This window comes from Argiope bruennichi, chromosome 1, assembly GCF_947563725.1.
Source record: "Argiope bruennichi chromosome 1, qqArgBrue1.1, whole genome shotgun sequence".
Taxonomy (NCBI): Eukaryota; Metazoa; Arthropoda; class Arachnida; order Araneae; family Araneidae; genus Argiope; species Argiope bruennichi.
Genome location: NC_079151.1, coordinates 109057609 through 109079146, shown reverse-complemented (window position 1 = coordinate 109079146; position 21538 = coordinate 109057609). Strand labels below are relative to the sequence as shown.

At 30.4% G+C, this 21538-nt stretch overlaps 1 protein-coding gene across 5 annotated transcripts in view; it reads right to left on the bottom strand.

Moving 5' to 3' along the window:
- The window catches only part of LOC129965737 (cytoplasmic dynein 2 light intermediate chain 1-like), a 28720-nt gene that overhangs the window by 3031 nt on the left and 4151 nt on the right, over window positions 1-21538 (bottom strand). For all 5 annotated transcript variants that reach the window (XM_056079894.1, XM_056079884.1, XM_056079910.1 and 2 more), the window contains 11 exons: window positions 16708-16757; window positions 15572-15624; window positions 15332-15436; window positions 13234-13322; window positions 8546-8726; window positions 6143-6211; window positions 3760-3917; window positions 2703-2773; window positions 1886-1928; window positions 847-895; window positions 318-407 (listed from right to left, as the gene is read on the bottom strand). In XM_056079894.1, coding sequence (XP_055935869.1) covers window positions 318-407; window positions 847-895; window positions 1886-1928; window positions 2703-2773; window positions 3760-3917; window positions 6143-6211; window positions 8546-8726; window positions 13234-13322; window positions 15332-15436; window positions 15572-15624; window positions 16708-16757 — 958 coding nt within the window. The remainder of the gene's footprint in view (window positions 1-317; window positions 408-846; window positions 896-1885; window positions 1929-2702; window positions 2774-3759; window positions 3918-6142; window positions 6212-8545; window positions 8727-13233; window positions 13323-15331; window positions 15437-15571; window positions 15625-16707; window positions 16758-21538) is intronic.

Below are 21538 nucleotides of genomic sequence, written 5' to 3'. Positions count from 1 at the left end.
ACTTTTTATAAATTAGGCATTTATTGTTTTTCCAAGGGAAAAAAGAATATACATATATATACATCAAATTGTAAATATTTTTGCTTTTAGTGTCGTAGGCATTAATATGGCAATTGTAATACGATGGGCTGTACACAAAAGAATTCTTGAGAAATGATTGATTGCAGATATTTATGTTAGAATATTTTGTTTTCTATTTTGAAAATATATATATATATATATATATATATATATATATATATATATATATATATATATATATATATATATATATATATATATATATATATATATATATATATATATGTAAAACCTACTTTTTTCTTTTGAGCTCTCATGTTGTCTATATCAGGTTCTTTGAAATGAGGATCACTGGCAGGATCATCGGGAATTATATTTCGACTTTCCTGAAGAAACATAACACAAAAAAACATATTAGAATTATAATCCCTATCACCAAAAATTACAAGTAAAAAATGTTAGGTATTAACTTTCAATATTTTCAAATTTGCATGGGAAAGTTTATCTATTTCAAGGCTATATCCACATCCTTTGATAAAATTGCACTCGTTTTTGAAAATTAAGATGCGTTCTGTTTTTTAAAGCTCACAATTAAATGATTACAAATAAAAGTAAGAAATACAGTTTATATGAAAAATGTTGGGCAACATTAATTAAATTTAATGAAGTCTATCTACTACTTTTAAAAAAGTAATTGGTAGTTTTATAGAAACCAAAGAGAATTATGAATATCTAGCTTTCATAATTTGTCAACAAATTCTATTAATGCTTCGAATTTAATTAAGATATTATTGGTAATGAGAATAAGAGTTATAAAATACTTACCACTTGTGGAAAATGGGATGAAAAAATATTCTTGACAGCTTCAAGAGACCTGAAACATATTTATAAAGTGACACATTAAGTATAAACATGAGTATTAGATTTAATGAAATGCATTAATACTTTCCTTTTATATGTTATTTCTCATGAAATAAATTTGTATTTTTGAGTGAAAGGAAATAAATTTAAAGATACTCTGTTAGAACACACATGCAAGCACACACGCACGCGCACGCACGCACGCACACACACACACACACACACATCAAAACATCCTGACCAGTGTCAGAATGTAGAAATGTTTAGGACAAATTGTCGGTAAACTAGACAGGCATCAAAGGACCTCAGGAAACCGCAAGAGAGGGAAAACGGGGGATTGTGTACCCCGCCTGAAGATTCTCCGGTCGTTGGAACACGGCTTTACACAGGTGGTATAGCCTGTTAGATCACCGAACCTGAATCTCTTAGAGCATGTGTGGGACATGTTGGGAAGATGGATTGTAGGAGGTAATGTGCCGCCAGTCACCCCTACGAACTCCAGCAAGCATTATTACAAGAATTGGCATAACTGTCACAAAAGCGATCAATAACATTATTGACAGCATGCCTCACCATTGGCAAGCCTGCATTTCAGTTAGATAGTATAATACCCGTTATTAGCGTGGGGTTCCCATTGCACACTCTGCCCATCAATTTGAGCTAGTGGCGCCGCGAGGACAGTAATATATGTATTTTTGTTTCTCTTTGCTTTATTGTTTGATATGTGGTCTAGTAATGCCACACCTACCTCCTGTATAATTTTCACGCAAATCCATAAAATAGTCTTTGTTTTATTCCGAGATTTGCAATCGTTGATTATTTTTTGCGCAGGAGTGCATTTTATTGATAAATGAATATTCTCTGAATGAATTGGAATGAAATGAATATTATTGAATGAGTAAAAAAAATGAAATAACATATTGACGAGCAAATTTTGCATAGTTATATACAAAATAATGAATTCACAAAATTATTAAAATATAAAACAAGTGAAATATCTTACCTAGGCAAAGTTTTATTTTCAACATTTAGTGTAGTGAAAGAACCTGCAAAATTAAAATAAAGGGGATTTTTTTTTAATAATAAATAACAATTCATAATCTACAACAAAACCCAGAGAAAATTAAATTGCACCAAATTTGTCAAAACAAAACTTAACTATTATTAAGGACTAGGATTATTATTAAAAAAATAAAGAAAATATTTTTACAGAGCCCTTAAATTGGGCAAAGAATGATTTTATATAAAATGTACGAATATATATGTGTATTTATTGTAAATCTTTCTTAAGTAATTTGCAACTTTATAGAAACCAAAATAAATCACATAAATAATTTTTAAAAAAAAATCTAAAATTTAATTGAATATTTCTGAAAAAAAAAAAGGAGCACATCAATCAAACTATTATATTATTATTATAAACATCAGCCGATTAGTTATTCATATGTTAATTTCTTTTTTTCAAGATTACAAAAAATTCTTGTGAATTAACAGAAATCCCTAGTAATTTTTTTTATAATTATCTGAAACACTATATAGAAAACTCAACAAATAATAGCTTATTCATCATATTAGAAGAATAATAGCTTTTTAAAATAAAGAAGAAGAAGAAAATGTATCAATATATAATGTTGACAAGAATAATATTTAAATTATTATGATGAAATCAATTAGAATTTCTCTGAATAAATATTCGAAACTGTAACAAATGAAAACGTTGCTAAAATTTTTTCAAATTTCAGTTCTTTATTTGTATTAACAAAATAATAATAATAATAATAATAATAATAAATAAAAAAATAATAATAATAAAAAATTACCAATAGACTCATATGAATCAGCACCAGCACAAATATAGAGGGGTTTATTGTGATCTGATACAGTTGTTTTGCTAAAAAAGAAAGAAGGAAAATAAAAACAAAGAAAGTAATCATTCTATCTTGGAACAACATAGAATAGATAAAGTGCAATATGATAATAAAGTAAAAAAATTAAAGCTTTTACTAAAAAAATATGCATATTGGGTGCAGATTTTTTTAACATTATGCATGTGTGAAATTTGATTTCAGATTTCTTCGTCTTGTCTTGTTTTTAATGTAAGATGTTGCAGGTGAAATTAATTTCAAAAATATTATGGAAGTGGATATGCTTAAGTTACAAGTTTTGTATTTTTAGGTTTTAATTTGAACTGAAACCATTGACTCTTTCCTCTTTCTGCTTCATTTAGTTATAAAAAGGAAATGTTTGAGTGTATGCGTGTGTTTGCGATATCCAAACAAGTCTATAGCAGGTATATCCGTAAAATAATAATGAACCAATGCATCTCATAGGCCGAATTTTAAGATAGAAAAATTTAAAATATCTTTTTATGGATGCTTTTTGAAAATATTTGGCCGTAATATCGTTTCTCGTGATTCTAGGAGAAAAAAACATCAGTACATTATCAAAGAGAAAAAAACAAAAGCAAATTTTTAAGAAATCTGATTTTCAACTCTAAAGTAATTAGTTAATTTGGGAAAATTCTTTATAAAGTCCACTTTTCTAAAAAAATTTAAAAATCAAAAATAAAATTTCGGCATCCCATATTCTAACTCCATTATCCTCTTCAAATTTTTTGAAGTCATTATTCAAACATATCTCAAGACATGAAAATACAGGGAGTATATCTAAAAAATACAATAATAAAACAAAATATTAAAAAAAAATTGTTTTAATTACATTTTTCATATTGTGCTTTTTATTTTATTTTTATGTTTATATATTTAATAATAAAATTTAATCATTTTCATATTCTTACATTATAATATTTTTGAAAAATATTTTGTCTAAATTTATACAAATGATGATTTATATAAATGAAAGTATTTAATTTATTACCTAGAAGATGTACCAAAAACCATAGCACTAATAGAGACTCTGGCTTTTGTTATCAATGTTTCAGACTTAGTTGAAGTAAACATAAGTGAAGCAGCATATGTATGAGCAGTATATCTCAGACTCTTACATATAAGTTTCCTTTTTTGAAAATCTTCACCCTGGAAAAAAATTAATTTATTGTAAATTGATAACAGATTCATTATTTATTCAAAAACAATATTAGACAGTTTTATAACCATATATAAAAATTAAAAGATTTTTTTAAAGATTTAATTTTTTAATTCAAATTTTTTTATAGTTAAAAGTTGTATACTGAACGAAATTTTTATTAAAAAATAAACCAATTGAATATATTTCATTGTTTTGTTTTGTTTTTAATATTGCACCCTGCAGCTAATCACTTTAATTTCACATAAATAATTCATATTAGAAATCTCTTGATCTAATTTGAAATCATAAGAGAAATTTTTTTGAAACATTAGAAAATTCTCCGAACATTCTAAAATTAATCATTTGTAAAATTTTTTAAGATTTTATATCTGATTATTTATACTACTGGTCAAAAGTTAGAGGAATTTCACGTTTTTTCAAGAATAAGCCCCCAAAAGTAATATTTTTTCATTTAAATTGATATTTTCTAGTATAAATGTGGTGGAGAAGTTTCAAGCTATTGCGTCATCCATTGTGAAGTAATATTCTGCACCGATTGTGTCATCCAGGTAGTTTATTATAAAAAAGCTCCGACTCCGAAGAATTTCATTTCGTTTGTTGCGCTATCGAAGTGCGTTCGCTTGCATTGCTTTTCAATTTAAACTGTTGATTTCTTTTTAAAATGTGAGAAGCACCAGGTTGTTATTTTAATGCATCAAGAATACATTTCAAATTTTAGGATTGCTCATCAATGCGATTACAGTGAGTCGACTGTTTCACGTCTCATAAAAAGATTCAAAACCGAAGCTAAAAACCCTAGAAGGTGCTGATGCTACATTGATACGATTATGCAATAAAAATAGATTTGCAAACTCTGCTACACTTGCATGAGAATGGAATGAGTCCACATTTGTCACTGCCAATCCCAGAACAGTTCGCAAGAGATTCCGTGAACCTCGGTACAAGGCGCAAGTATCTAGAGGAAAAAAAAAAAAAAAGAAAAAAAAAACAGTACTGACGAAAGCAATGCTAAAAAAACTATTGGAGTATTTCGCAATGGAAACATGTTATATTCAACTACGGAAGTCGCTTTTTAATATCTGACAAGCCTGGCCACCTTTGGCGTATAGCAAAGGAGAATGAAGCCAGAATGCCTGGCTTGAACATCAAAACACCCAGAAAGCGTAATGGTGTGGGGATGCATGTCATATCAGTCAAATGGACGACTTTATTTTGTGCAGGGAACCATGAATAGTGACAAGTATGTTGGTGTGCTGAAGGATCAGTTGCATCGTAGTGCACGTAACATGTTCCTAAGGTAGAAATGGATATTTCAGCAAGATCTAGCACTCATCCATACATCGAAAAAGATAAGACAAACTTTACTATTAATTTTAAATTTCATTTCAGTTAAATTCTAACCTCTATATCGAAACATTCATTATTTTAGGTTAAGGCTGAATTTGCAAAACATGATATTAATGTTCTCGCATAGCTAGGAAACACACCAGATTTAAACCTCATCGAGAATTTATGGAGTATAATGGGAAAGAAAATAACTGGGAATCATTTCAGAAGAAAACCAGAATTTCAAGAAACAATAATTAAAGTTTGACATCATGAAATACCGAAAGAAGTATTAAACCTTGTAGATTCCATGCCTAACACAGTGGTTCCTGTGTTAGGGCCAGAGGCGGCCCAACTAAATATTAAATGCTTTTCAGTTAACTTGAACTGTTTTATTTTTTTCTGATCCAAAGAAGTTGAAATTTTTTCTTTACTTCATATTATTCCGGGGAACCGAAAGGGATTACAATACTGATAACTTGCACATTTTGTTTGTATTTTATTCTTTTTGAAATTAAATAACTTATTTTGTTCAATAACTTAATTATATCTCGCCATTAGACTAATTTAAGGTATTGACATAAACAATATATTACTTTAAATGAAAAAATATTACTTTTTGAGAGCTTTTTCTTGAAAAAAAAAACAAAAAAAAACCCGCAATATTTTTGACCAGTAGTGTATGTTAGATTGCTATAAAAGTAAGGACAGAAAGATCATAATTCAATGTTGACTTACAATTTTTAACCAAGTAAGTAACTACAAAACTTATAAGAAAACCAGATATTTTCTATGTAAATTTAAAGTTAAAATAACTATATTTGCAAGTTTAGAAGCAATGCATATTTAATTCATTAAAATTTTAAAGAAATATGTTGAAATTTACCTGAAAGAGATCATACTTTGATCCTATAATTAAAAGTGGAACTGGAAATGGTTCAATGGCTGAGAAATCCTATTATTAAAATATAGAAAGTAAATCAAATGAAAAAATACAACAGCATTAACAAAATTATTATCATCATGTATATGCTTAAATAATGAGTATAGATTTTCCTATTTTTTCCTTCGCAGGAAAAAAAAACATGGCAAATTTTTCAAAAAAAAAAAAAAAAAAAAAAAAAAGCTAATTTTAAAATTGTCAAACATAAGCAGAAAAAAAAGAATTAATAATTGCATTCTATAGTTTAATTATCATTAACTTCATATCACAGCTTTGAAAATATTATAGAGCACCCATTCAGACATATACACTCATGTCCATAAATTAAGGATAATTCAGAGTTACGCGGAAATCCAACCCTAAAAATGTGTGTAGTCATCCGTAAAAGAACTACACACATCTTCAAAAATCATATGCAAATTGCAGAGAGCCACCAGATGACACCGATAGTACGTCTCAATGACGAGAGTGTAAGAGAGTAATGTATACGGAATACAGGCAAAGAAGTAAAATTGTTCGCAAGCGCTTTATAATCCTTTCAATGCAATAACCGCATAGTTATGACACAAATGGCACATTTGAATGATTTTTTACGTGGTAGAATTATCGGCCGTTTAGAATGTGGGCGTACGCACCTGGACGTCTCCGAGGAACTTGGAATTGCCCAGAGTGTCATCTCCAGGCTTTGGCAACGATTCCAAGATGATGGTCATGTGAGTAGACTTACAGCTCAGGTCGCCCCCTGAGTTAAAACGTCGAATGAGGACCGATATTTGGCAGTTACTGCCAAAAGAAACAGACGGAGCACAGCATCAGATCTGTCTCATCAGCTCTCTTCAGCCACTGGTACGACAGTTTCAAGGCAGACCGTGTACAGACGCTTAGGGCAGATTGGTCTATATGCTCGTAGGCCTGTCAGATGTGTTCCACTTACTTAAACTCACTGTTGCCTGCGATTAGCCTGGAGTAGAGAGCATGAATTGTGGACACCACACCACCACAACAGTGGGCTTGTGTGATGTTTTCCCACGAGTCCAAGTTTAGCTTGCAGTCTGATTTCCGTTGGATTTTCATATGGAGAGCGCCAGGTACTCGTTACCATCAAGAGAACATCATTGAACGACACCGTTACGGTGGTGCAGGATTACTCGTTTGGGGAGGAATTATTCTGGGTTCCAGAACTGACCTACAGGTTCAAATTGGAGCCATAACAGGGCAAATCTATTGGGACATCATTCTGGAACAACATGTACGTTTGTTTCGGGGCGCCATGGGCGCAGAATTCGTGTTTATGGATGACAACGCCCGTCCTCACCGTGCAAACATTGTAAACGAATGCCTACGATCGGAGGATATCACCCGTATGTACTGGCCAGCATTCTCACCAGACTTAAATCCAGTAGAGCATGTGTGGGACATGCTTGCCCAACGAGTTGCAGTCCGTCAACCACCTCCTACATGTCTACCGGAACTTCGGAGAGCACTGCTTGATGAGTGGTGTAATATTCCCCAAGATCAGATCGATAATTTGATACTCAACATGCCTAGGCGTTGTACGGACTGTATTGCATCGTCTGGGAGGCATACTATTAACCATCGTACCACCATGTAATATTGTTTTTTTTCTTGTAATTTGCTCCAGGAAGCAAAAAAAAAAAAAAAAAAAAAATCACAATTTTTATTAATGATATCAAACATATAGTATCTTTTTTGCTCATTACCTTTTATTTAATAAATAGGCTTTACAAATATGTCACATTTGTTTTGATTCTGACTCTTTCTTTTCCTGAACTTGCATTATCCTTAATTTATGGACATAAGTGTAGATTAACTTATGAAAGATTTTTTTTTTTTAATCTCATAAAAGTTCTGAAAATTTTATCATTTTCCTAAAATATTTATTTGGGTGAAAAAAAACATAAATCAGAAAATAATCAGAATTTATATTTCAACTTCCAAGTATTCCTAAACTTGCAAATGAAATTAAACTAATATACGATTTATTTATTTACGTGTTCTGCGATATTAATAAATATTTTTAATAAGTTTTAATTAATAGTTTTAATAAGATTTAATCAATAATTTTGCTTTAAGTGTTTATAATTTTTTTTCTGTCTTATAACAATAAGAATGCTAAAAAAATTACTATATTAAATATTTACATATATTGATCTTTAACTGAAAGATCTCCGGAAATCAATCACTTTAATTTTAAATCCTATGAATTAGGAAGCAAGTATATAAAGGAAATTCATGATAAAGAATGACTTTTAATATAAAAGTTTCAAAGCTAAAACAGAAATAATAGTGATATGATTGATTTAAAAACACTGATTCAGTCACTACCTCATGTCCATTAGGAATTCTACTTTTAGCAATTTCAAGTAATTTATCTTTTGCTTTTGGATCTTTGGATGACTCAAGCGCTCGATCAATTTGCTTCTTGACTGCATCTAACAAAGTTTGCATTGTGTACCATAATTCCTCAGCTTTAGATAGATCCAGCACAAGAACAACAGACAAATTCCTAGATAAAACATATCAATTAAGGATGAATTTGGAAAGAAATTACATTATAATACTGTGGTGAATAGTATATAAGCCAGTAACAGCTCTTCTACCCGAACAGCTGTTTTGGTATAATTGTTAAGTTACTGGACTGCTAACCAAAAGGTCCCAGGTTCTATCCTAGCTCATCACATACCGCTCATATGTCATTACCTATTTATGAGCTTAATTATAGTTATTTTAAATGCGCAAATACTAGGTAAGTTAATAAATTATTTACTAAATACAGCAGCAACAACAATAATAAAAAAATGAAATTATCTTTATTTAAAAAAATTATTTCTTATTTTAAAACTGACAACATTGTTATTGTTGTCATGTGAAAAGTGCAATAAAAGATAAGAAGGAAAAAAAAAAAAAAAAAAAAAAAGGGGGGAGAGAGGGAGTGAATTAGATTTTGGCCGAAAGCATGCAGAACTCAGCTTTATCGGAAAAAAGAATATCCCTGGTGCAGTCAATATCTATTTCGAAGAGGGCTGAAATAATAGAACAGCAACTAAAAATATGCTCCGGGTCAAGCTGTACATCTGAACAGCGTCTTCCTCTTCATAGAGTCTGCCCAATGGGATCCATTGCAAGGAGCACGGCTTCTTCGTTTCCACGATAGATAACAGAAGAGCATTAATATTCTGGGAAATCCCTCTCTTTCCACCCTGAATAGTCTCTAAAGCGGATTTGCATTCTGAGAAGATGACGATCCCATCTGAAGGAATCTGCGTTGTCTATGCAAGGTACATGGTCAAAGCTTCTTTGATAGCGATGAGTTCACTTGAGTTCACAAGGCAATCTTGCCCGCTGGGAAAAACTGACAACATATTTTAGAAATAGTTATCAGAATTTCATTCTATTATAATGTTTTCTAAGATATGCAAAGCCTACAATTTGATAAAAATTTCATAAAATAAAATGTCTTATCTCAATTCTTAGGGATTTGATCACAATTTTCTCTTCTAGAAATCTCTGTGCATTAAAAAAATTCTTAGTAATACAAAAAAAAAGAAAAGAAGAAGAAGAAGCTTTGTTGTTGTTGTTTCTAATGGCACTTGTTAAAGACAAGCCCGCTGACGAAGTCAGTGATTTTAAGCCGAGAGAGCGTCTCTTGTTTTTCAGTAGCACCATCTAGGGTTAAGAGTACGTCTTAGCTACCCACACATCACAGCCCTTTTTACGGGGTAGCCTTCATTCATGCATTTTATTCACAGATCAAAATTTAGATCTGAATCAGAGAAGGATTACCTCTGATCCAGTACCCCTAGTGGTATTGTCTCGACTTGGATTAGATTTTTATCCATCGTTGGAGATGTTGCTTATATTCCTTTTGAATAGAGTTCAGTATTAATTATGGTATTAATACATTATTTGAAATTTCGTTTAACTTCTGAATCAAGAAGTGGTGAAAAATTTTTAAAGCCTGGTCATTTTTAAATAGTACTCTTTCCAATGATATAATTGAATGTATAGAGATATAGATCAAAGATTAAGGAAATGCATAGCAGAATGAATAGAATGGTGTAAAGCAGCATTCACACGAGGACAACTATTGCGCGTAATAGCAGGTCAGTCTACCTTAAAAATATGTAACCCTAATGGGACATTGGCAAATGATTATCACATTGGGACAACTATTTGTCATTGCCTTTCTAATTTTGTAAATAATAAAATGAGCGAACCAGGTGGCAATCAAAGACAGTTAATTTGAAATAAATGATTAAGATCTAAAGTTTAAATAAACTGAAATTCACAATAAATAAAAGCTAATATGGTATAATGTTACAGCCAGATATATTTACAGACTATATTAACACATCAGATTATCTTTTTGGAATAGTTCTATAATTTGTGTCTGAAGATTAATAGCTGATGCTCTGTAACTCATCAGTTTACATATCTTAATCATACAAAATGCTCTACAATGTTTTTACAACATCTTCATGATATTATACAACATTCAGAATAATGAAAAACATTGTGGAGATGTTAAACAATACTTATAATTATTAGACTATATATTTTAAAAATAGAAAGTATATAAAATATTATACAACTATATAAAATAATGTGCACACATTAAACTGTTCATTCATACAGAATGACCCCAAGAACAGTCACTAATTCCACGATGTCATAAAATCAATTGCTCCTAATATATTTTGAAAACATTTATATATAAATATTATTTAATTAAAAAAAAAGTTCATATCTTTCTTGTGAGTCATCATAATCCTGTGCATTTGGATGAATGGAAAAATTGACTTTTTATCAATGAATTTTGTGTAAAATTTGAAAGAGAAACTGTATTGGTAAAAAACATACCCAATTTCATTTGTCTAGCTCTTTTAGTCTTTGAGTTATTATGTTCGCAGACAAAACATACTGACATTGCACCAAAAGTTTTATTTACTTACTAGTTAGAACCCGGTGCGTTGCAGCCACAGAAGAAATGATTTTGGAAATGAAGTTTGAAATTTGAAATAACAATCCTGTTTAATTAGGAATGATAGAAAGAATAATATTTATTTTCTTGTCGATAATGAATACATTCATTGAAATTGAATAATATATAAAGGAAAAGTATAAGTAATATTTATTCTATTTTTCTGACTTTAGATATAATACTACACCTATACCTTCGCGCAAGTGCAAGCAATAAGTTGACAAAGATTTATAACAATAGGATGAACGGTACGGCAGCGCATTAAATACAATCAAACAAAAATTCATTTATATACATTAGATATAATAACTGTACTACGCCTATAACCATCGCGCAAGTTTTACGCAATAAGTTGACAAAGATTTATAACAATAGGATGAACGGTACGGCAGCGCATTAAATACAATCAAACAAAAATTCATTTATATACATTAGATATAATAACTGTACTACGCCTATAACCATCGCGCAAGTGCACGCAATAAGTTGACAAAGATTTATAACAATCGGATAAACGGTACGGCAGCGCATAAAATACGAACAAATAAAAATTCATTTTTATACATTAGATATAATAACTGTACTACGCCTATAACCATCGCGCAAGTTTTACGCAATAAGTTGACAAAGATTTATAACAATCGGATGAACGGTACGGCAGCGCATTAAATACAATCAAACAAAAATTCATTTATATACATTAGATATAATAACTGTACTACGCCTATAACCATCGCGCAAGTTTTACGCAATAAGTTGACAAAGATTTATAACAATAGGATGAACGGTACGGCAGCGCATTAAATACAATCAAACAAAAATTCATTTATATACATTAGATATAATAACTGTACTACGCCTATAACCATCGCGCAAGTTTTACGCAATAAGTTGACAAAGATTTATAACAATCGGATGAACGGTACGGCAGCGCATTAAATACAATCAAACAAAAATTCATTTATATACATTAGATATAATAACTGTACTACGCCTATAACCATCGCGCAAGTTTTACGCAATAAGTTGACAAAGATTTATAACAATCGGATAAACGGTACGGCAGCGCATTAAATACAATCAAACAAAAATTCATTTATATACATTAGATATAATAACTGTACTACGCCTATAACCATCGCGCAAGTGCACGCAATAAGTTGACAAAGATTTATAACAATCGGATGAACGGTACGGCAGCGCATTAAATACAATCAAACAAAAATTCATTTATATACATTAGATATAATAACTGTACTACGCCTATAACCATCGCGCAAGTTTTACGCAATAAGTTGACAAAGATTTATAACAATCGGATGAACGGTACGGCAGCGCATTAAATACAATCAAACAAAAATTCATTTATATACATTAGATATAATAACTGTACTACGCCTATAACCATCGCGCAAGTTTTACGCAATAAGTTGACAAAGATTTATAACAATCGGATGAACGGTACGGCAGCGCATTAAATACAATCAAACAAAAATTCATTTATATACATTAGATATAATAACTGTACTACGCCTATAACCATCGCGCAAGTTTTACGCAATAAGTTGACAAAGATTTATAACAATAGGATGAACGGTACGGCAGCGCATTAAATACAATCAAACAAAAATTCATTTATATACATTAGATATAATAACTGTACTACGCCTATAACCATCGCGCAAGTGCACGCAATAAGTTGACAAAGATTTATAACAATCGGATAAACGGTACGGCAGCGCATAAAATACGAACAAATAAAAATTCATTTTTATATATTAGATTCATACCATGAAATCCAACAGGTGTGTTTGGAACAATATTATAGATCTTTTCTATATTACAGATAGCATGCAAATTGATAATTCCAATCAACAGCACAAAAATCTTTGCAACATACAAATATCTCAGTAGAATGGAAGTTTTCTAATAGATTTTTCTTTTCAAAACTAGGAACTGTTTTTGTGGTTACCCTGTATGTATGCTTTATTAGAAAACAGAAAAGTCACAAAAAATTTTTATGAAATTTTACCATAAATTTTCAGGCGTAATAGGAATTTCAAGAAGATCCATGAAAAGTGTACCTCCACCTAACTCCCAAATATGGCAGATTTCTTTTCCCTAAAATCAAGTCAAAAATTATAAATAAATTTTTAAGAATTAAATAAAATATTGTAATAAATGATCATATGTAATCAATAAAATTATATGCACACAAATGTTTGCAGGTAACTAAAAAATAATATATTGCATTTTTATTATTATTCATTCCATGCATACTTTAATTTATCTTTATACATTATAACTATCGCAAAACGATTAATTTAACTTCAAATCCTAAACTGAATGCGTTTCAGTAAAAAAAGTTGTATTGCAAGGTTATTTTTAATAATAAACAAAAATTTCAAAGTTTATTTAATTGAAAATTACTGCTTTGAGACACATAACATACAACATCTTGTATTTCGTAATTTAAATAATTTATTTTGATTTTCTTTAAAGTTAAAGTTTAAAATAATTTTTAAATCATTCAGTAAGCAAAATGTTTTGAATTAGTTCAAACAAGGACTCATAAATCGAAACACTTATAATTTTAAAATTAAAATTTGCCAGTAATTCAATATTAAAAAGAGTGCATAATGCTAATTTTTGTTTCTGACAGAGCATTCATTTAATTTACAAATATGTATCTTAAATGTTATATTAAAACGAATCTAATAACACTATGGACTAAATTTATGAAATAATAATTATAGGATAAAATTGCCATTATAAAATAAAAATTGAATACAGTAAGTAACTTACAAAATAAAATTCTGGCTAAAAGGAAATAATATTAAGTTGTCGGAAAGTAATTTCATTTTTTCTTACCAGAGGACTTAATTATATTTTTTTTTCACGGCCAACTTCACACTTAAGCAGAATAATTATTATATATTATAACAACTGATATAGCAAGGCTTGCTTGTGAAAAAGTCTATGCTAGCAGTTTTTAGTAATTTTTGGTGGGTGTCCTTTCAAATATGGAAAGTAAAAAACAGCATTTTTGGAATATTTTACTTTTTTACTACCGAAAAGATAAAAATGCAGTTCAAACAAAATAAAAATTACTAAATGTGTATGGAGAAGACGTATTGACAGAACACCAGTGCCCAAATTGTTTTGCCCAATTTCGATTCGAATTTTGATGTTGAACATACACAACGTTCTGTAAGATCAGTTGAAGCAGATGAAGACATAAGAAATGCATTAATTGATGCAACCCGGCGAATAACAATCCCTGAGATTGCTGAGTGATTAAATTTATCGAATTCGACCATTTATGATCATTTAAAATGTCTAAGTTTAATCACAAAGCTCAAATATGGATTCCTCGTGTTCTCACGGAAAGAAATTTGTGCCGTCGCGTTGACGTCTGTGATTTGCTTTTTAAACTTCAAGAAAATGATCCCTTTTTTGTAGCACATGATTACTGGGGTCAAAAAATGCGTTGTCTACAAAAATGTTAAATGCAAGAGAATAAAAAAGATGAACCGGTTCAAAGCACTTCAAAAGAGCCAATATTCATAAAAAGAAAAGTGATTCGATCTGTTTGGTGGAATTTCTAATCAATCGTTGTTTTTTGAGCTTCTACCTGACGATCAAATTTGAAGTGTGCTCTTATTAGCTGGACAAATTGAATGATTCTCTTAAGTAGAAAAGGTAAGAATTGATAACAAAAAAGATGTAGTGTTCCACCAAGATAAGGCGAAACCTTATCCAAGGTTGGTAACTCGCTAAAAGCCTTTACAGCTTGGATTGAATATACATCCGCCATATTTTCAAAATCTGGGCACCTTTTAATTGTGATTTGTTCCGGTCTCTACAAAAATTTTTAGACTGTAAAATCTTTACTTTAAAGGATAAGGTCAAAAATCCCCTGAAACAGAGCACACATTTTATGAGCGTGGAAAAATGCTACAAAAGGGAAAAGATATTAGAATAGAATGGGAAATATATAATTCAATAAAATATTTATTCACTGTAAAAAAATCGTCTTTAATTGTCATTAAAAAAAAAACGAAAATACTTTTCAAACAACCTAACGCACACGCACACACGCAGAGAGAGAGAGAGATGGATAGACTTACAGATTCAATTCCTTTGTTTCTACGCCCAAATAAGTATTCTAAGGCTAAACTGCTCTTTGGTGTCTCTGTCCTTTCTAAGAATTTATAACATATGGATGATTTTCCCTAAAAACAGAATTTCTTCCATAAAATTTATAAAATAAAACATAATAATCTAAAAAAATTAATGATTCACTATATATATATTTTTTTTATTTTGCACCATACAAAAGACAAAGCAAAAAAGCAAAATAAACTTACTCCTTTTTTACTGCCAATAAGCAACAGAACAGAGTCCTTCTTATCTTTATTTTCTATAGAGAATTGCAAAAATATTTGATAATCAGACAAATAAAATGGCATAATAAAAGTGTGATTTAATTTATACCATTGTTTGCCCATTACTATTGCTCAAATAAATACCCATAACAATATTCTGCTTACAGAGTATAGCAGGTGGCCATACAAATTTATTATCACTAGGAAGAATATTTTTTTAAAGTAATATAAAACAGAAACAAATTAATATCCCTCCCCCAAAATGTCCTATAATATTTTCATACAATAATGACATCATAATTTTCATACATATCATAATAAGATATGCGACTGATTTAAAACTGCCGTTTTCAATGAAATTATAAAAAAATTTTATAATTTAATTTTGCAAATTTAAAAAAAATTATAATTTAATTTAATTTTGTAATTAAATGTCTTGTTTTCTAAGCTTTCTAAAACGGTCTTACTTTTTACCCTGTGTGAATTACAAAACGAGTTATGGATGTTTTATTACTTATTCCTCCTTTCTAATGGAGATCAGTCCCATGAAATCATGGTGCTATTAAAAACGTGAATATCTGATTCATCTATCTTCTACACTTCACGATATTGTGATGTCACTTTTTCCTGCGCCATAGATATTAAACAGAAACTTTATTCTTTAGCTTTCAACATTGAAAAAAAAATTTAAGCGATTAGATAGCTGACGAAACAATGAAAACAGTTTGAACTTCAGAGCAACAATGTAATCTCTTGTCAGAATTCAGGACAAAAAATATTTTTAAAAAATTGTCAACATTCAGCAAAAATTCATATGACTATTAAATTGGTATCATGAAATTTAAAAAAAAAGTATTGAAACAATGTAAAATTTACTTTTTGCGGTAACATTTTCGGCAGTTATTGCAGGAAAACGTCAAAATTCGACCTAATTTTAATTAATTAAAATTTAAAAAAAAAAAAAAACCCACCGAAGTGCACATTTGTGACTTCCAAGGTATACATGTGCCAAATTTAGTAGATATCGGTTAAACAGTCTGGCCTGAAGAGCTTTAACACACACACCTTCCTCTTTATTATTAGTATAGATATCAATAGAAGATAAATAAAAATATTACCTCTTTCATTCTCTCTATGCTGTTCTACAGCAATATCCCACAAACTTTTCCTGCAAGAGATTATAAGTACATTTATGGTAAATGCAATGAAATAAATTAAGTGTTCAAAATTTTCAAAAAGGCACAGTCAGATTTTGAGAATGTATTCTACGAAAATTTAAGCAAATTATATTAATCCTTTTCCCAAATTTTATTTGGCGACCGGCTGGTTCACCGAGAATATTGATTACATTTAATTTGAGTTAAATTATTAGATATAACTTCATATCCATGATTCCGTCAAATGAAAGCCGCTCTTACTTTAAATTTCTTACATAATATTTTGTTTATGGTGTATATTAACCTTCCTAATGGAGACTAGTCCCATTATATCACAGCGCTATGAGAAACGTCAATAAGTGGTTCATCGTCTTCTAACTTTCGCGGGACTTTAACTCCACTTTTTTATTTATCTGGTAATCTACACAGATATTCACTAATATCTTTTTTCTTAAGTTTTCATATATGGGAGAAAAACCATGCGATTAAATATTTGGAAAACAATAAAAACAGCTAAAATTCAGAATATCAACATAATCTATTGTTAAAAATGTCTGAAGTGGCACTTGATGTTGTTAGTATGGAAAAAAATGAGTGCTATGTCAAAGTAGTATCATTTGCTAAAACTTTGGACCTTATCCCATTTTGCATAACTTCATTAGTCAAAGAATGTGATTTCTATAATGTGAACTGATTTTTACTTTCTTATATATGAAATGTAAGAGAGCATTGTAACTCTGCGAAAAATATATATAATTCGAGATCGTGACGAATCTCTGCCTTTCAGAACTCACTGAACTCGAAAAACATATTTTTGGCATTATATCCGTCTGTTTGTGGATACGATAACTCAACAACGCTTTGACCTAGGCGTATGAAATTTGGTATATCATCTTTATACCAAATTTGCAGATGACTACATAATTTTGAGCGAAATCCATGCAGTGGAAATCTGGCTGTCCGAATATAAGCTAGTAAAATAACTACAAAAAGAAGAGAACAAAACGAATAAAATTTGGCACACATATTTAAAGTGTAGATATTTATTAAATTTAGAACCAAATGCGACAAGGCTTGGATCGTCAGTTCACATGTACTTTCATAAACATGTAAATACGTTAATTCTAAAACAATGTGACTAAAATGTATGAAATTCGGTATGTGATTTTATATTTGTTGAAACATTATAATATTTGTTGATAACCGTCCTTTCCAGCGGAGTTTTACTGTATCAACAAGCGGAATTTTATTATGATTTTATTTTTCATGCACATTTGTAAAGTTTGATAAACATTATCAGCAGCAAATTTGTCTAATTCATTACATGCATTTTGAAGGGCCGGGATAGCCCGATTGGTAGGACGTTGGATTCCTGACCCTTGGCTTGCGAGTTCGAACCCCGCCGGCCGAAGACTCCCCGGGTGTGTGGTGGCTGGCGCGCGTATAAATCTGTCGTGGTCACACAATTCTCCATGTCGAGAGTAATACCACTGGGGTACTAGATCAGGGGTGATCATTCTCTGATTCAGGTCTAAATTACGGTCTGTGGATGAGTGAAAAAAATGCATGAATGAAGTCCACCCCGTAAAAAGGGTTGTGACGTGCGTGTAGCTAAGTCGCACTCTTGGCCCTAGATGGCGCTACTGAAAAAAAGAGACGTACCCTTGGCTTAAAAAAAATTCTAAAGTCAGTAGGCTTGTCTATGTCAAGTGCCATTAGAAACAACAACATGCATTTTGAACGGATACATTTAGTTGTTCCACGATAGCATTTCATATTGTAAACATTGTATGGAATTGAAGAATTCTAGATCAAAATTGTTTGCTGAATATGATTTCTGCATAGGTAATAACCTTTCCAGAACACCACTGAGCTCACTGTCAATTAGTTGCTTTGATTTGGTTATTTCTTCTTTGGAAACCAACACTAATCTTTTTAAAATTATTCATTTTCTCATAATAGCCGATTTATTTTACATATAGTACGATAGTATATTTATTGCAATAAAATTTCTCCACTCGTCAAAGTAGAATGTTTGCCAGCTAAAATCTCCATTTTTCAAAAACTGTTACGACTGTATTGCTAGGCTACCAAGATATTTGCCAGCTTCCATAATTTTCAAAGAGCCGGGATAGCCTGGTTGGTAGGGCATTGGATTCGCATCCCTTGGGTTGTGAATTCGAACCCAGCCGACCGAAGACTCACCGTGTATGTGGTCGCTGGTTAATGTATAAATCTGTCGTAGTCACAAATTCCTCCATGTCAGGACAATACTACTGGGGAGAGTGGTTCAGACGTGATCGTTCTCTGATTCAGGTCTAAATTACGATCTGTGGATGAGTGAATGAAATGCATGAATGAAGTCCGCCCCGCAACAAGGGTTGTGACGCATGAGTAGGTAAGTCGTACTCTTGGCCCTAGATGGCACTACTGAAACAAGACATGCTCTCTCGACTTAAAATCGTGCCATAAGAAGCAACAATATAATTTTGAAACTGTTTTAAGATGTACACCATACTTCAGAATAGAGTGAATTTATTTTTTCATAGAAATAATACATTTTCTTATACCAATTTTTTTTTCCAACACAATTTGTATTTCGAAATCTTGCAACTAAGCCATACTTTATGATTGATGATATTTGTGAAATAAAAAGTACGTTGCAATTATAGCAGATCTATTGCAATTGTAATATTTGCTTTGAAAATTATCTATATGTGTGCGTATCATACAATCTGAAAATCAGTACACACGAATAACCAAAACAAATAACAGAAATGAAATGCGAATTGAAATTGGGATTTTTGCCGGATCGTATGTGATATATCTACAGTATATTCATACAGAAACTAATTTTTGATAAATTTGACATAAGTCTAACATTCCATTTTGAAATTACACAAAGATTATTTAAGATCAAATCTTACATTTTTGATCAAAGTTAAGTGGCAGGGAAAGTATCTGAATCTGCCCCTTGTAATTCTTACTCTACAACACCATATTTAATACATATGATATTCAACATCTAGCAGATTTTACATGCACACGGCCTACATACTCCTCACATCCGTGATAGAAATAGTCCTTGAAGATACTACATTTTTATTCAAAAGCCAAGACTTAGTCACGAAGCCACTGAAGTCTTATTTTTTTAATGAGTTTTGAAACTATGCAGTGGTAGAGAGCAAACAGGTCAATATTAAAGATATTTTTAAAAAGACAATGTGTAACTTTGCCTTATCTCTAGTAGGATTGGTTTTAACCAATAGGTCTCGCACCTTTTTTATTTCAGCTCTGTGGTGTAACTAGAAAATATTTGTTCCTGCCCAGGTAAACATTATCAGATGATATTGAGGGTACTATCAGAGTTTATTACTGAGATTAAACTTAATTTTAAATTCTTATATTTTCAAAAAATCCTAATTAAATGTGCAAGAATTTAATGCATACACTTTTACAGCTTAATCATGACAGGCTGATGGCCAAACTTTCAGGAAATGTACAAAATAAGAAATAATTTGTTACAAAATTATAATTCCATTAGCACAAGACGAATAAAGATGTGGTCATCAATGAAGGATTCCTTCAAAAATATCCTTCCAAAAACTGTCTTTTGATCAAATTGTGCAAATGGAAATTCGATAATTTGACACCTCTATGTCTCTTTAAGAGAGATAAAGTTGATCATTGTTGGATCCTAGTAGAAAGTGAGAGATAAGAGTAAAATCCAATGTCATTTTATAAGGTGCCCCAAAAGATGCATCAAAATATAATGCCATAAAGAACAATCTCCATTCCTAAGGATAGCTTCTTCTAAAGGTCATGACAAAAAGCTAGGGAAAAAGGTTATATTTGTTTTCAAACAACAGCAAATATAGTACTTGTTAGAATGCTTCTATATTATTGATAAAATCTATTCAGGGAAAAAGGTTATATTTGTTTTCAAACAACAGCAAATATAGTACTTGTTAGAATGCTTCTATATTATTGGTAAAATCTATTCAGGGAAAAAGTGAGGGTAATTTTCTCTGGTTTCTAAATTTTATTTGTGCAGTAAAATGGCATAATATATATTCTACAAATTTTACAGAGATTTATTTTAGATTTCATTTTACAAAATATGACTAATTGTTATATTAAAACACATAATAAAAATACCAGGGGAGTGGGAAGATCTCCAAAACCTTGAGTGTAAAATTTATCTGTATCCATGTCAACATTAAAATCAAGATAAAAGAAAGCATATTTCTCCTCATATATACAGGAGCAAATGTATAATGAATGAAAATTGTTTCTATATACTTTCCAGCATTTTCTTTTCATTTTGAGCTAATATTGTTACTGCCACCAATGAATTTAAATTTTAACAAATACCATGTAATAACCACTGACATATCAATAAAGTATTTACCCTAAATTAATGACATAAATAGGATCATTATTTCTTGTAATACTTCCCATTTATAGTACTCATATACACTTTAATATACTTTTTTCTATTAATTTATTATATATATTTTCAATCAGTAAAACAATTGAAATTGCCATCTAGCTGAAGCAAGCTTATTTTTTTACTAAATTAATGGTTTGTAAGCATATTTTTGAAAAGGTTTTGAAAAATATTTATGAATTTTTTTTTTGAAAAAATAATTTCACTTTTCTAAAATTATAAAGAAATTAAAAATATAAAAGAATTAAATAAAATTTAAAACATGACTTTTGAAATATATCTCATTAATAATAATAAATCAGTTTAAATTGTCAACTCATTTTAAGCAGACATTTCCCATTT